General features: G+C 42.6%; 1 protein-coding gene across 6 annotated transcripts in view; it reads left to right on the top strand.

The window, feature by feature from the left end:
• tent4a (terminal nucleotidyltransferase 4A) overlaps positions 1–17108 on the top strand; it is a 94295-nt gene that overhangs the window by 49572 nt on the left and 27615 nt on the right. For all 6 annotated transcript variants that reach the window (XM_078240333.1, XM_078240325.1, XM_078240314.1 and 3 more), the window contains exons 6-9: positions 10839–10967; positions 11102–11315; positions 14559–14685; positions 14765–14868. In XM_078240333.1, coding sequence (XP_078096459.1) covers positions 10839–10967; positions 11102–11315; positions 14559–14685; positions 14765–14868 — 574 coding nt within the window. The remainder of the gene's footprint in view (positions 1–10838; positions 10968–11101; positions 11316–14558; positions 14686–14764; positions 14869–17108) is intronic.

Raw genomic sequence — 17108 nt, 5'->3', positions numbered from 1 at the left:
TCTTTCCACTTAGAAAGGAAACTAGAACTAGAGGGCACAGCCTCAAAATAAAGGGGGGTCAGTTTAGGACAGAGTTGAGGAGGAACTTCTTCTCTCAGAGGGTGGTGAATCTCTGGAATTCTCTGCCCACTGAAGTGGTGGAGGCTACCTCGTTGAATATGTTTAAATCACCGGATAGATGGATTCCTGATCGGTAAGGGAATTGGGGGTTATGGGGATCAGGCGGGTAAGTGGAACTGATCCACTTCAGATCAGACATGATCTTATTGAATGGCGGGGCAGGCTCGAGGGGCTGGATGGCCTACTCCTGCTCCTATTTCTTATGTTCTTATGTACTTATGTTCTTATGTTCTTATGATTGAGTTTAGGAGTCCAGGGATAATGATGCAGCTATATAAGACCCTTGTCAGAGCCCACTTAGAGTACTGTGCTCAGTTCTGGTCGCCTCATTACAGGAAGGATGCGGAAAAGATTGAAAGGGTGCAGAGGAGATTTACAAGGATGTTGCCTGGATTGAGTAGCATGCCTTATGAGGATAGGCTGAGGGAGCTTGGAGAGACGTAGGATGAGAGGAGACCTAATAGAGGTATATAAGATGTTGAGAGGCATAGATCGGGTGGACTCTCAGAGGCCTTTTCCCAGGGTGGAAATGGCTGCTACGAGAGGACACAGGTTTAAGGTGCTGGGGGATAGGTACAGGGGAGATGTTAGGGGGAAGTTTTTCTCACACGGGGTGGGCGAGTGGAATCGGCTGCCGTCAGTGGTGGTGGAGGGAAACTCAATAGGGTCTTTTAAGAGACTCCTGGATGAGTACATGGGACTTAATAGGATGGGTTATAGGTAGGCCTGAAAGGTAGGGATATGTTCGGCACAACTTGTGGGGTCGAAGGGCCTGTTTTGTGCTGTAGTTTTCTATGTTTCTATGTTTCTAAATCCACTGGGCAATGTGTATAAAATTGAGAATACGGTCATGTGTTGGAGTGCATGAAAGCATTTGTTATTCTCCACATAGCATTCTCTTGAGCTAACAAATCTCATTTAAAGACAGTTTACTTGGGGTAGTGCCCTTTGAAGGCATTATTCTTTTGTATCATTCCATTGTATGGCTTTCCCTTCCCATATATATTTATCCTATCCAGGTCAGGTGCAAATCTAACTTGATTTTTGTATGCAGAAGCTCTTTATGTAAAGAAAATCTAGCATTCCAAGAGTGACTTCATCAATTCTTTTCTCCACTTGAATCTGCCAAATCCTAGTATTAAGTTTCTGGAAGACCTTTATTTTGAGGCTTTGATTTTACTGGCAAACTGCAGTTTGGCTGTTTCCTTTTTGCACAGACTTCAATGAAAGACCAAGAATCACCAGCTGGTAACCGAATTGTCAAAAGCAGAGTTGTTCTGTTCACTAAATGTTCCAGATGTTCTTGACTTCTTTGTTTTTATTTACTCTATCCTAATTTTCCATAATTTTAAGTGAGTTTCATGATCTCCCTTTTGAGTGCATTGTTCTAATGTAAGACAATTACATTTTTCATGTCTATGTATTTTCATACATACAGGCAGCATCTGACTGAATCTGTATTGGTTCTCTCTGAAGCCTCGGTATCCTTTCTATAATGTGGAAATCAGTACAGTAAAATATTGTAACTCCAACCTTATTAAAGTTTATATAGGTTCATTATTACTTCATTTTTATACTCTCCATATTGTTAAATTTAGGATTTCAGTAGCTTTCTTGAACATCTATCTATTTGATGTGCTGCTTTTTGTCATGTGAATCTTTTCTCCTCAAATTTCTTTAATATTCCGGAACACTGTTTCTATTCAGAATATATTTACAGTTTTACTGCTAAAACATGTCTTGTTACAGTGGTCTACCTTGAATTAATCTGCTAATTTTTAGCCTCTTTTCCACCATCTTTTCAATATTTCTTTATATTTTAAAATTATCTATGCTTTCTGTTTTTAAAAAAATGACGACATCACTTTTTCTAGGGTTATTACGCAAATCATTGATGCTCACAGTGAACAGAAGTAGCCATAGAACTAAACTCTGTGGAGTATTATGGTCCACATAAAGCTGCACTGAAAAGCTCATCTTAAATATTAGTGGTTCTACTTTTTATGTAACCAGTTTTTAATTATTTGCAATCCACTCTTTAATTTCATATCCCTTAATCATCTTTAGCAATCTCCTTTTGTAGGAACTTGTCAAAGGCTTTCCTCAAGTTGATGTAAAGCATATCCACGTCTGAAAGAATTTTTTGAAATTGTTCAAATACAGGTCAAGTACCTTTTATCCAAAATACTTGGGCTGATTGATTGTGGATAGATTTAGAATTGCTACAGTGCAGAAGGAGGCCATTCGGCCCATCAAGCCTGTACCAACAACAATCCCACCCAGGCCCTATCCCGATAACTCCACATATTTACCCTGCTAATCCTCTGACACCAAGGGACAATTTAGCATGGCCAATCCACCTAACCCGCACATCTTTGGAGTGTGGGAGGAAACTGGAGCACCCGGGGGAAACTCACGCAGACATGGGGAGAATGTGCAAACTCCACACAGCCAGTCACCTGAGGCAGTCCCTGGTGCTGAGGCAGCAGTGCTGACCACTGTGCCAACCACATAATTTTGGTTTTTGCATACCGCATATAAACTTGCATGGCAATAGCCTAAGCCGAGGTTAACGACAGTTTAAAGTAAATAAAATGGCGAGGAAAGTAAGATATATTACTGAACAATAAATACAGGGTACCTGTACTAAGTTTCTTTTTGACATATTTGCCACAAAAATCACAAACGAAACAATGCAGACAGGCAATTAGATTTTCCACACTCCAGGTTGATGAGGTTCCATAAAAAATGCAGTTTTTGGATGTGTTCAGTTTTCAGATTTATGGACAAAGGATATTCAACTTGGGTTATTATTTCATGTTCGCTATTTTTTAAACTAATTTTATAATCTAGATCATGGTAATTTTATAATTTGTATAAAATTCTATTTTTAAAAAATTCCTACCAGAGATTTTAAGATAGTTTGGATTAGGTTTGGCTCCTTTTTAAAAATGGATACTGCACTGGCCACTCTCCAGTCATCGCACATTCATTCATCCTCAATATAGCTCTGAAATATTTCTGGGTTAACAGCAATTTCCTCCCATATCCTCCTGGGATCTAAGGAAGCATCTTGTTTGGGGCACTGGCCTAGCTTAAAGAATTTAACGAAAATTTTGAATTTTACCCAGGAAAAGCTTGGTCAAGAAATGAGTTTTAAGAATGCTGTAAAGAGGAAAGAAAAATAGTCAGAGGCTTAGAGTAGCAATTTCATCATAGAATCATCATAGAATCCCTACAGTGCAGAAGGAGGCCATTCGGCCCATCGAGTCTGCACCGACCACAATCCCACCCAGGCCCTACCCCCACATATTTTACCCGCTAATCCCTCTAACCTACGCATCTCAGGGGCAATTTTTAACCTGGCCAATCAACCTAACCCGCACATCTTTGGACTGTGGGAGGAAACCGGAGCACCCGGAGGAAACCCACGCAGACACGAGGAGAATGTGCAAACTCCACACAGACAGTGACCCGAGCCGGGAATCGAACCTGGGACCCTGGAGCTGTGAAGCAGCAGTGCTAACCACTGTGCTACCGTGCCGCCCTATTTCGGAGGCCTCGGGCCCAGGTGGCTGAAAGCACAGACTCAGCGGTGACATGAAGGAAATGAGAGATGCACAAGTGGCCAGATTTGGAGGAATGAAGAGTTCTTAGTACATTGTACAGCTGAAAAAGATACTTATATGGAGGGATATAAAAATGAGGATGAAAAAGGTTGGGGTTTCAACTAGGATATTATTGGAATAGTCGAGGCTGGAAGTTACCATAGTTATGTTTGAAGTGTTCAGCATATAGTGTTAGACAGGTGATGTTATGGAGGTGGAAGAATGTGGTTATTGTGATAGAGATCAGAAGTCAATTTGGAGTCCAAGGCTGAAAATCATTCGGTTCAACTGGAGATATTGGCTTGGGGGAGGATGAAATTGGTGGTGAGGGTATGGAATTTTGTGGCACAGGCTGAGGATGTTGGCTTTAGTCTTTTCCATGTTTAACTTGAAGAAAGTGCAGCCCATCCAAGATGCCTAATAAGGAGTTTGACAGCACTGATACAGTGAAATAGACAAAAAACGATTTTTGGGAAGTTGAGCTTGGTACTAGCTTATGTGATGAGCAAAGGCTGGTCTCTAGTCATCTTGGATTCTCTGCCACTGAGCCAAATCCTTACCTGGCTGGGACAATATGGTGGGTGGTGTGCAACAACCACCCCACATAAAATAATCCATGCACAGGTACCTTCCACACCACCCACCCAAATGAATTTCGGGACCTGGAACATCATAGAACATAGAACATTACAGCGCAGTACAGGCCATTCGGCCCTCGATGTTGCGCCGACCAGTGAAACCAATCTAAAGCCCATCTAACCTACACTATTCCAATATCATCCATATGTTTATCCAATAACCATTTGAATGCTCTTAATGTTGACGAGTCCACTACTGCTGCAGGCAGGGCATTCCACGCCCTTACTACTCTCTGAGTAAAGAACCTACCTCTAACATCTGTCCTATATCTATCACCCCTCAATTTAAAGCTATGTCCCCTCGTGTTAGCCATCACCATCCGAGGAAAAAGGCTCTCACTATCCACCCTATCTAATCCTCTGATCATCTTGTATGCCTCTATTAAGTCACCTCTTAACCTTCTCTCTAACGAAAACAACCTCAAGCCCCTCAGCCTTTCCTCATACGATTTTCCCACCATACCAGGCAACATCCTGATAAATCTCCTCTGCACCCTTTCCAACACTTCCATATCCTTCCTATAATGCAGCGACCAGAACTGTACGCAATACTCCAAGTGCGGCCGCACGAGAGTTTTGTACAGTTGCAACATGACCTCCTGGCTCCGAAACTCAATCCCTCTACCAATAAAAGCTAACACACCGTATGCCTTCTTAACAACCCTATCAACCTGGGTGCCAACTTTCAGGGATCTATGCACATGGACACCCAGATCCCTCTGTTCATCCACACTACCAAGTATCTTACCATTAGCCCAGTACTCTGTATTCCTGTTACTCCTTCCAAAGTGAATCACTTTGCACTTTTCCACATTAAACTCCATTTGCCACCTCTCAGCCCAGCTCTGCAGCTTATCTACGTCCCTCTGTAACATGCCACTTCCCTCCGCACTGTCTACAACTCCACCGACTTTAGTGTCATCCGCAAATTTATTAACCCATCCTTCTATGCCCTCATCCAGGTCATTAATAAAAATGACAAACAGCAGTGGCCCCAAAACAGATCCTTGCGGTACACCACTAGTAACTGAACTCCAGGATGAATATTTCCCATCAACCACCACCCTCTGTTTTCTTAACAGCTAGCCAATTCCTGATCCAAACCACTAAATCACCCTCAATCCCATGTGTCCGTATTTTCTGCAAAAGCTTACCATGGGGAACCTTATCAAACGCTTTGTTGAAATCCATATACACCACATCAACCGCTTTACCCTCATCCACCTCTTTGGTCACCTTATCAAAGAACTCAATAAGGTTTGTGAGGCACGACCTACCCTTCACAAAACCGTGCTGACTATCCCTAATCAAATTATTCCTTTCCAGGTGATTATAAATCCTATCTCTCATCATCCTTTCCAAAACTTTGCCCACAACAGAAGTAAGGCTCACCGGTCTATAATTACCAGGGTTGGCCCTACTCCCCTTTTTGAACGAGGGGAGTAGGGACCTTTATGGATAATCCCAACAGCAACAGACCTGAATGTTGCATTGCCATCATAGCCTGGGAACTCTGTCACTACAACATTGACATCATTGCCTTGAGCAAGACACGACTGGCAGAAGAAGGCCAGCTTTTCCAAAGATGTGCGGGTTAGGTTGATTGGCCATGCTAAATTGACCCTAGTTGTGGGGAGATAACAGGGTAAATATGTGGGGTTATGGGAATAGGGTAGAATTGTTGTTGGTGCAGGCTCGATGTGCCGAATGGCCTCATTCTGTATGATAAAGAGCATGGTGGCAGATGCACCTTCTGGAAAGGCAAACCAGAAGGAAAACGTCGTCTCTACAGGGTTTGCTTCACTGTTTAAAAAAAACAAATTGGTTGGATGTCTCAATTAACCCCCCTATGGGGTGTGCGAACGCCTCATGACCCTACGGCTCAACCTGTCCCAGAAGCAGCAGCACAACAGCCTTAAGTGCCTACATCCCAACCTAGACACAACGGACAAGACAAAAGAGGCATTCTACTCCAGCCTCTCGCTGTCTCGCATCCCAAGGGAGCCAAGCTGATTCTGCTTGGCAACTTCAATGCTAGAGTCGGGACATAAACCTTTGGAAAGGCGTGTTCGGCAGGGAAAGTGTGGGAAAAACAAACGCCAATGGAGTCATCCTGACAAAATATCTAGAACATGACCTGGTCATAACAAACACTCTGCTCTGCCAGAGGGACAAGCAGAAGATCTCATGGCAACATTCTGCTCCAAACATTTGCACCTAATAGACTATATCAGCATCGGAGCAAGGAACCGCAAATATGCCCACATCACCCGTGCCACGACTGGAGCCAATGACTTTTGGACTAACCACCAATTAATCTGCTCTACCATCTCCAGCACCCTGGCCCCAAACCAGCCGATGCAGAATAAACTCTGCTGCAGGATATTCACTGTCGCTGGACTCAGACCCTGAGAAGAAAGAGCTACTAATTTGGTGCCTCATTGCTAACCTGACGACGACCAACGGGCCAGAGTTGCAGAATGCCCATAGCGTCAGGTCAGCCTTAAAAGCCACCATAGTCAGTGCCTGCGAAGAGGCACTCGACCAGAAACCAGCAAGACTGGTTCGACAAGAACAATCAGGAGATCCAGGACCTCTTTGACTGCAGACGCAAGACACTCCTAAACTGGCAGCTCGACCAAAACGCAAGTGAGAGGAAACAAGCCTACAGGCAACTAAAGTCCAAGGTGCAACAAAGAACCCATGACCTGAAGGACAGCACTGTGGCACAGTGGTTAGCAGTGCTGCCACACAGCACCAGCGACCTGGGTTCAATTCTGGCCTCGGGTCACTGTCTGTGTGGAGTTTGCACATTCTCCCCATGTTTGCGTGGGTTTCCTCCCACAGTCCAAAGATGTGCGGTTCGGTTGATTAGCCATTAGCAATTAAATTGACCCTAATGTCAGGGGGATTAGCAGGGTAAATGAAGGTTACGGGAACAGGGCCTGGGTGGGATTGTGGTCGGTACAGACTTGATGGGTCAAATGGCCTCCTTCTGTACTGTAGGGATTTTATGATTCAATGAACAGATAGATGGTGGGTGGAAAAAGCGTAGAAGAATCAGCAACTCGCCAACTACCACAATGTGTACAACTTCTTCAGTGCAATTAAAACCAACTATGGTCCGAGTATGCAGGGATTCACCCAGAGAGCCAAAAACGGAGAGGTGCTCATTAAAGACAGAGGCAGTCAATACCTGTTGAGGGCCTTTTGCTTTGATTTGATTTGATTCATTATTGTCACATGTATTAACATACAGTGAAAAGTATTGTTTCTTGCGCGCTATACAGACAAAACATTACTGTTCATAGAGAAGGAAACGAGAGAATGCAGAATGTAGTGTTACAGTCATAGCTTGGGTGCAGAGAAAGATCAACTTAATGCAAGGTAAGTCCATTCAAAAGTCTGACAGCAGCAGGGGAGAAGCTGTTCTTGAGTTGGTTGGTACGTGACCTCAGACTTTTGTTTCTTTTTCCTGATGGAAGAAGGTGGAAGAGAAAATGTCTGGGGTGCGTGGGGTCCTTAATTATGCTGGCTGCTTTGCCGAGGCAGCAGGAAGTGTAGACAGAGTCAATGGATGGGAGGCTGGTTTGCATGATGGATTGGGCTACATTCAGGACCTTTTGTAGTTCCTTGTGGTCTTGGGCAGAGCAGGAGCCATACCAAGCTGTGATACAACCAGGAAGAGTGCTTTCTATGGTGCATCTGTAAAAGCTGGTGAGAGTCGTAGCGGACATGCCAAATTTCCTTCGTCTTCTGTGAAAGTAGAGGCGCTGGAGGGCTTTCTTAACTTTAGTGTTGGCATGGGGGGACCAGGACAGGTTGTTGGTGATCTGGACACCTAAAAACTTGAAGCTCTTGACCCTTTCTACTTTGTCCCCATTGATGTAGATGGGCATGTTCTCCTTTATGCTTCCTGAAGTCGATGACAATCTCCTTCGTTTTGTTGACATTGAGGGAGAGATTATTGTTGCTGCATCAGTTCACCAGGACCTTTTCAACGAAGATGCAGCCTTTGCAAGTGCCCTCGAGACCATCCCCCAACCACCATCTCTGCACAACCCCAGCTCACCTTAAGGTCGTATAAGCCATTCGTCAACTGAAAAACAAACCCTCTGGTACAAATGGAATCTACGCTGAAGTATCAAAATGCAGTGGAGAGGCACTCTTGGCTAGAGTCTGCAGCTTCATCTGGAAGAAAGAGAGCATGCCAGGAAATCACAGAGATGCCTTAATTGTGACCATCTTCAAGAAAGGAGATAGATCTGACAGGAGAAATTACAGAGGGATTTCCCGACTCTCCGCCACGGCAAAGGTCATCACGAATATCCTCCTCCCAGTGGCTGAAGAGCTGCTCCGAGTCTCAATGTGGCTACTGCCCATCAGAAGGCACAATGGACATGATCTTCAGCATGCTACAAATCCAGGAAAAGTACAGGGAGCAGCATCAACAATCTCTGTACATGGCTTTCCTCGATCTTGCAAAGGCCTTTGACTCTGTCAATCATGAGGGATTGTGGAACATCTTACTCGAATTTGGCTGTACGGAGAAAATTGTCACCATTCTCCACCTGCTGCACAGTGACATACAAGCCCTGATCCTCGCCAACAAAACGACCACAGACCTAATACATGTGCAAACTGGGATCAAACAGGGCTATGTCATCGCACCAATGCTCTCCTCCATCTTCCTCGCAGCAACACTCAACTCTATCATCATGAAGCCCCCTGCTGGAGTGGAGCTAATCTACTGGACAGGTGGGAACTGTTCAACCTCTGATGCCTCCAGGCCAGAACCAAGACCACTCCAACTTCTGTCATCGAGCTGCAGTACATCGACGATGCCTGTGTGTACACACACTCGGACTGAGCTACAAACATTGTTGATGCATTCACCAAGGCATATGAGAGAATGGGCCTTTGACTGAACAACTGGAAAACAAAAGGTTCTCTACCAGGCTGCTTCTGCCACACAGAACTGCCCCCTCCTTCCCCCACCCCAACCATCAAGATCCATGGTGAGCTTTTGGACAATGTGGATCATTTCCTATACTTCGGGAGCCTCCTCTTGGTGCGAGCAGACATCAACGATGAAATCCAACATCGACCCCAGTGTGCCAGAGCATTCTTTAGAAGCCTGACGAACAGAGTTTTCGAACCCCGAGACCTCAGATCCAGCACTGAACTCATGCCTACGGAGCAGCAATGGTCTCTGCCCTCCTGTATGCAGGAGAAACATGGACATAAATCCCTGAAGAGGTATCACCAATATTGCCTCCGCAAAATCCTGCAAATCCACTGACAGGATAGATGTGCCAATGGACGCATCCTCTCCCAGGCCAATATCTCCAGTATCGAGGCACTAGTCGCGCTCAAATAGTTCCGATGGGCGGGCCACATTGTCTGCATGCCCGACATGACTCTCAAAACAAGTACTCTACTCCGAGCTCTGCAAACGATCATTAGGAGGGCAGAGGAAACGTTACAAAAAGACTCTGAAAGCCTCCCTAAATAAATGCAACAACCCCATTGACACATGGGGATCGTTTGCCTTTGAACACACAGTGGAGAAGAAGCAACAACGAAAGCGCCATTCACCTCAAGTGTCACTGGGCAGAGCCCGCCAAGGTCAAGAGTAAACAGCGGAAAGAGCACAGAATGCAGAATGTCTCAAACACCACCTACCAAACCTGTCTGCGGCTTCATAATTGGACTATTCAACCAATGCAAAACCCACGCCCCCGGAGTGGAAGCAAGTCATCCTCGATCCTGAGGGACAGCCAATGAAGAACAAGTTCAACTATGGAAAAATTGAGAAGGACAAGGCAGGATCGTCTGCTAGAGTTGCAGTCATATTTGTAACTTGTGTTTCAGTACTCTAGCAGGGCTGAATTCTGACTGGGTAAAGCCAGATATTTTATTTTACTGCACAGTTCTCAAATCAACAGCTCCACTGAGCACAATGAAGCAGATTTCTATGTTAGTGAGCATGCAAAGAAGCTTGCTAATGATAGATTTTGTCTGGCTGCCAAACATTTTCTTGTGCTTTCGTGAAATGGTGGAAATGGAGGGTATTTGCAATAAACAAATGTTTCTATCAAACACAGACTTGTTTTTGAAATATTCTGTTCTGATGATCGATGCATTTTGCACCTGTTGGCTGTTGTGATTAATGCAATTCCACTGTATTGTTGACTTCTCCATTCCCATCAGCCTCTTCACATGCTTTCCCTATTATTTTGTTGGACACTGTCCATTTTAAGGTGGTAACATCATGGGTAACAAACATTCTGTACTGAGAGCTCATGCTGTTCTTGAATTTTCTGCTCCGCAAGTCAAATGTCAGTAATATGAGCAGAGTTTCAGTGAACTATAAATCAATTTTATATTCTGATCTAAGTTGCTTTAATGTTTCAAATTTATTCCTCCTTTTAAGTTGAGAATTAATGCAACTATTTTTTTTTCTTCGCAGGGTTATCCAGTATTGCCTTACTTAATACTGGTCTTAAAACAATTTCTTCTTCAGAGGGATTTGAATGAAGTCTTTACTGGAGGAATTAGTTCTTACAGCCTCATTTTGATGGCTATTAGTTTCCTACAGGTAAAAGCAACATAAGGTTGTTTGTTAAACCTTTTTTCTTGTAACTATAATGAGTAACATTTGAAAACTGGTTAACCACATTTTGTAAAGATTAATATCTTCAAATTAAACCCTGATTCTTTTGAATATTGCAGTTGCATCCGAGGATTGATCCTAGAAGGTCTAGTGTAAATCTTGGAGTTCTACTGGTAGAATTCTTTGAACTATATGGGAGACATTTTAATTACTTGAAAACTGGTATCAGGATAAGAAGTGGAGGTGCATATGTTGCCAAAGATGAAATCATGAAAAACATGACCAATGGATATAGACCATCTATGTTATGCATTGAAGATCCTCTGGTTCCAGGTAATTCTTCAAACTGATTTAAAAGGAATACATTTTTTGTATACCTTGCAATATTCTGGTTTCTTCTTCTCCCTGCTGCACTTCCTAACCTAAGGATATACATTGGATCAGTGCTGGTTTATGCACTATTATGCTGCTTGCAATGCATTTTTAATAATTAAAAACAACCTAATTTCCTGACCATATCAGAAAACATATCACATCTACGAACAAGAGAAAACTAGGGTGGTGCTTTCAGTGGGAGAGTAGGTATGTTGATTTGTAAGGAGAAGATGTTTCTACAGTATTTTCCCCCCTTCAGAATGAATCATTCTAATAACCTTATTTTGGTCTAGAAAATAAAGTATCTGTTGTATTCTTGGGAAACCCTAAACCCACTCTAGACCAATAAATTATTTTCAAAGTATAGTCACTTGTTGCTTTGGAATAAATGTGATAGCCGATTGCGCACCGCAAGATCCCCACAGCCAAGCCATAAAGGATTAGTAAATTGGTTTTGGTGATGGTGATTAAAGGATAAATGCCTTCTGAAAAATACCATTGAATCTTTTATGCAAAAGTTGTTATCTATATTGTACAAGTGTTCTTAAATAACAGCCACATATGTATGTCCTTTTTTGACCAAGCATTTTTCATCTAATAACAATTGTTATTTTACTGGGCAATGATAGATTGACTGCCTATGGCAGGTAATCCACCATTACATAATATGGGTTTAATCTTATTTGCAAGAAATCTTGCCTTAATTCAAAGTCTCCCTTTAGTCCATTTCCTCTTTCTGACCAATTATGGTATGGAACTGCACTCCAATTTGCTATACTCAAGAGAAATTGATTAATGTTCAACTACATATGTGACTACATATGTTACTGCAACCTCTCCCAAGGAAATTAGCCTGATTGCTCAAAATTGGTCCTTGGGCCTCAATACCATGAAGCAAGAAAGCTGCATTTATTACTTGATCTGATGCATTTTGTTGATTTTATTTTATTATTATCACGTATTAGCATGCAGTGAAAAGTATTGTTTCTTGCGCACCATACAAGGCATACCATATTTAGAGAAGGAAAGGAGAGCGTGCAGATCGTAGCATTACAGTCATAGCTAGGGTGTTGAGAAAAATCAATTTAACATGAGGTAGGTCCATTCAAAAGTCTAATGGCAGCAGGAAAGAAGCTGTGTTCTTGAGTTGGTTGGTACGTGTCCTCAGACTTTTGTATCTTTTCACTGACTGAAGAAAGTGGAAGAGAGTATGTCCGAGGTGTGTGGGGTTCTTGATTATGCTAGCTGCCACGGCAATGGGAAGTGTTGACAGAGTCAATGGATGGGAGGCTGATTTGCGTGATGGACTGGGCTTTGTTCACAACCCTTTTTGATTTGATTTATTATTGTCACATGTATAAGCATACAATGAAAAGTATTGTTTCTTGCGTGCTAGACAAAGCATACCATTCATAGAGAAGGAAACGCGAGAGTGCAGCATGTAGTGTTACAGTCATAGCTAGGGTGTAGAGAAAGATCAACTTAATGTAAGGTAGGTCTATTCAAAAGTCTGATGGCAGCAGGGAAGAAGCTGTTCTTGAGTCAATTGGTACATGACCTCAGACTTTTGTATCTTTTTCTCGATGGAAGAAGGTGGAAGAGAGAATGTCTCTTTGTAGTTTCTTGCAGTTTAGGACAGAGCAGGAGCCATACCAAGCTATGATACAACCAGAAAGAATGCCTTCTATGGTACATCTGTAAAATTTGCTGAGAGTTGTAGCAGACATGCCAAATTTCCTTAGCCCGCTGAGAAAGTAGAGGCGTTGGTGGGCTTTCTTAATATAGTGTCAGCATGTTGGGACCAGGACAGGCGGTTGGTGATCTGGACACTAGAAACCTGAAGCTCTCTACCATTTCCACTTCGTCTCGTTGATATAGACAAGGGCATGTCCTCCACGTTTCCTGAAGTCAATGACTATCTCCTTCGTTTTGTTGACATTGAGGGAGACATTATTGTCGTCGCATCAGTTCACTCGATTCTCTCCCTCTTTCCTGTACTCTGTCTCACTGTTTGAGATCCAACCTACTATGGTGGTGTCACCAGCAAACTTAAAAATCGAGTTGGAGGGGAATTTGGTGCCACAGTTATAGGTGTATAAGGAGTATAGGAAGGGGCTGAGGACACGGCCTTGTGGGGCACCGGTATTGAGGATGATCACGGAGGAGGTGTTGCTGCCTATCCTTACTGATTGCAGTCTGTGGGTTAGGAAACCTAGGATCCAGTCACAGAGGGAGGAGCCGAGCCATAGGCCACAGAGTTTGGAGATGTGTTTTGTAGGAATAATGGTATTGAAGGCTGAGCTGCAGCCAATAAATAGGAATCTGACATAGGTGTCTTTGTTATCTAGGTGTTCCAGCATTGAGTGAAGGGCCATGGAGATTGCGTCTCTGTCAACCTGAAAGTAGTTTACTTAGATTTTCTTAGGCAGTCTCCAGTATTGCCTTTTAAGGTCCACAGTTTGCCACTGTAGCTCAGAAGAACGAATAAGGTCATTTGCATATCTTAGCATCCCAATCTGCCCAGCTTTTGATCAGTTTCAGATTGGAATGTTAAAATATGCATATGCCCTGAATTGCCTCTTCCTATAAATATTCCGGAATTTTCTGTTCACCCCACCTGAGAAATAAATCAGGACATGATGCCCAAAAATTGATATGTTTTACATCTGAATAAATGGATGCGACTTGCGCCAATTTAAATCCAGTTACATTTTGTTGATCTTGCTGGACGACTCTTGATGCAGATTACAAGAAAGATCATACCCTTTTTGATAAAGATAACTAAATTACAGTTTTTAGAAATACTGATGGGAATTTTCTTAATGTTCAATTATCACTCAATCCTCCTGATGGTTCTGTCAGTAAATATTTTTAGAATATGCTTTAGCTGTCTTTCACCCTGTCTGGGATAATTTGTAGTGAAATTGAGTCCTTTGACTGTTGTATGCATAGGAAGTATACAGTTGTGATTTGATGAATTTATTTGTTGTTATATTTGACAAAATAAATTTCAGTTTGTTGATCAAATGCCAATATTTGCAAAATTTAAGAATGTCAGATCCAGAAATGATCAACATCATTCAGAATTGTAAAGGTTATTTTGTGCTTGTTTATGCTGTCACAGGTTTTTGTGTTCAAAATTTTTGTATTTATCGATGATTGGGTTAGTAAAGTGTTTTGAATGATATTGTCTCCTGATAGGAAATGACGTGGGGAGGAGTTCATATGGAGCCATGCAAGTCAAACAAGTCTTCGACTATGCATACATTGTCCTTAGCCATGCTGTGTCACCACTGGCAAGATCTTATCCAAACCGAGATTCTGAGAGGTATGATATTTCAGTATTCAATTGGCTAATGAAGTATTTCTCATTGGCTATAATTTAAATGTAACTAATGTTGTTTCAGCACTCTTGGACGAATAATCAAAGTGACCCAAGAGGTAATAGATTACAGGGAGTGGATCAGGAAGAAATGGGGTGCAGGAAAAATCCTTGGCTCGCCTGAATGTGGTGAGTAAATCTCAATAAACCAAAGTGTAAATTACTTCTCTGACTGGATAACTGGCAAAGCACATCTTTCTTCTCATTTCACATGAACTTTGCCTACACTAGGCTGTCTGTCTATACTGGTATAATTTTGTTATTGCTTATCATTTAATACTGATACTAATTGGGGAGGGTTTAAACTAGATTTGCAGGGGGATGGGAACCAGAGTGCCAGAGCAGATAGTGGAGCGGCAGTGAAAATAAATGTTAATAGTTCATGCAAAATCACAAATAGAAGGGTTGTGTGTGGTGGTAATAATCTTCTGAGGTGTGTCTATTTCAATGCCAGGAGTATTGTGGGGAAGGCAGACGAGCTGAGGGCGTGGATTGACACATGGAATTATGACATTATAGCCATTAGTGAAACTTGGCTACAGGAGGGGCAGGACTGGCAGCTCAATGTTCTAGGGTTCTGATGTTTCAGACGTGATAGAGGCAGAGGGATGAAGGGTAGGGGGGTGGCATTGCTAGTCAGGGAAAATGTTACAGCAGTGCTCAGGCAGGACAGATTAGAGGGCTTGTCTACCGAGGCCATATGGATGGAGCTGAGAAACAGGAAAGGTATGACCACATTAATGGGGGTGTATTATAGACCACCCAATAGTCAGTGAGAATTTGAGGAGCAAATCTGCAGAGAGATAGCAGACAACTGCAGGAAACATAAAGTTGTGATAGTAGGGGATTTTAATTTTCCACATATAGATTGGGACTCCCATACTGTTAAAGGTCTAGACGGGTTAGAGTTTGTAAAATGTGTTCAGGAAAATTTTCTAAATCAATATATAGAGGTACCAACTAGAGAGGATGCAATATTAGATCTCCTATTAGTAAACGAGTTAGGACAAGTGACGGAAGTGTGTAGGGGAACACTTTGGTTCCAGTGATCATAACGCCATTAGTTTCAACTTGATCATGGATAAAGATAGATCTGGTCCTCGGGTTAAGGTTCTAAACTGGAAAAAGGCCAAATTTGAAGAAATGAGAAAAGATCTAAAATGCGTGGATTGGGACAGGCTGTTCTCTGGCAAGGATGTGATTGGTAAGTGGGAGGCCTTCAAAGGAGAAATTTTGAGAGTGCAGAGTTTGTATGTTCCTGTCAGGATTAAAGGTAAAGTGAATAAGAATAAGGAACCTTGGTTCTCGAGGGATATTGGAACTCTGATAAAGAAGAAGAGAGAGATGTATGACATGTACAGGCAACAGGGAGCAAATAAGATGCTTAAGGAGTATAAAAAGTGCAAGAAACTACTTAAGAAAGAAATCAGGAGGGCTAAAAGAAGACATGAGGTTGCTTTGGCAGACAAGGTGAAGGATAATCCCAAGAGCTTCTGCAGGTATATTAAGAGCAAAAGGATAGTAAGGGATAAAATTGGTCCTCTTGAAGATCAGAGTGGTCGGCTATGTATGGAACCAAAAGAAATGGGGGAGATATTAAATGGGTTTTTTTCATCCGTATTTACTAAGGAAACTGGCATGGAGTCTATGGAAATAAGGCAAACAAGTAGGGAGGTCAAGGAACCTATACAGATTAAAGAGGAGGAGGTGCTTGCTGTCTTGAGGCAAATCAGAGTAGATAAGTCCCCAAGACCGAACAGGGTATTCCCTCGGACCTTGAAGGAGACTAGTGTTGAAATTGCAGGGACCCTGGCAGATATATTTAAAATGTCGGCATCCACAGGTGAGGTGCCGGATGATTGGAGGATAGCTCATGTTGTTCCGTTGTTTAAAAAAGGCTCAAAAAGTAATGCAGGAAATTATAGGTCGGTAAGTTTGACGTCAGTAGTAGGTAAATTATTGGAAAGAGTACTAAGAGATAGGATCGACAAATATTTGGATAGACAGGGACTTATTAGGGAGAGTCAACATGGCTTTGTGCGTGGTAGGTCATGTTTAACCAATCTATTAGAGTTTTTCGAGGAGGTTACCAGGAAAGTGGATGAAGGGAAGGCAGTGGATGTTGTCTACATGGACTTCAGTAAGGCCTTTGACAAGGCCCCGCATGGGAGGTTAGTTAGGAAGGTTCAGTCGCTAGGTATACATGGAGAGGTAGTAAATTGGATTAGACATTGGCTCAATGGAAGAAGCCAGAGAGTGGAAGTGGAGGATTGCTTCTCTGAGTGGAGGCCTGTGACTAGTGGTGTGCCACAGGGATCAGTGTTGGGTCCATTGTTGTTTGTCGTCTATATCAATGATCTGGATGATAA

The sequence above is a fragment of the Mustelus asterias genome, chromosome 2, assembly GCF_964213995.1.
Source record: "Mustelus asterias chromosome 2, sMusAst1.hap1.1, whole genome shotgun sequence".
Classification (NCBI taxonomy): Eukaryota; Metazoa; Chordata; class Chondrichthyes; order Carcharhiniformes; family Triakidae; genus Mustelus; species Mustelus asterias.
Note: the sequence above shows the minus strand (reverse complement) of the source record. Positions and strands in the feature narration are given on the sequence as shown.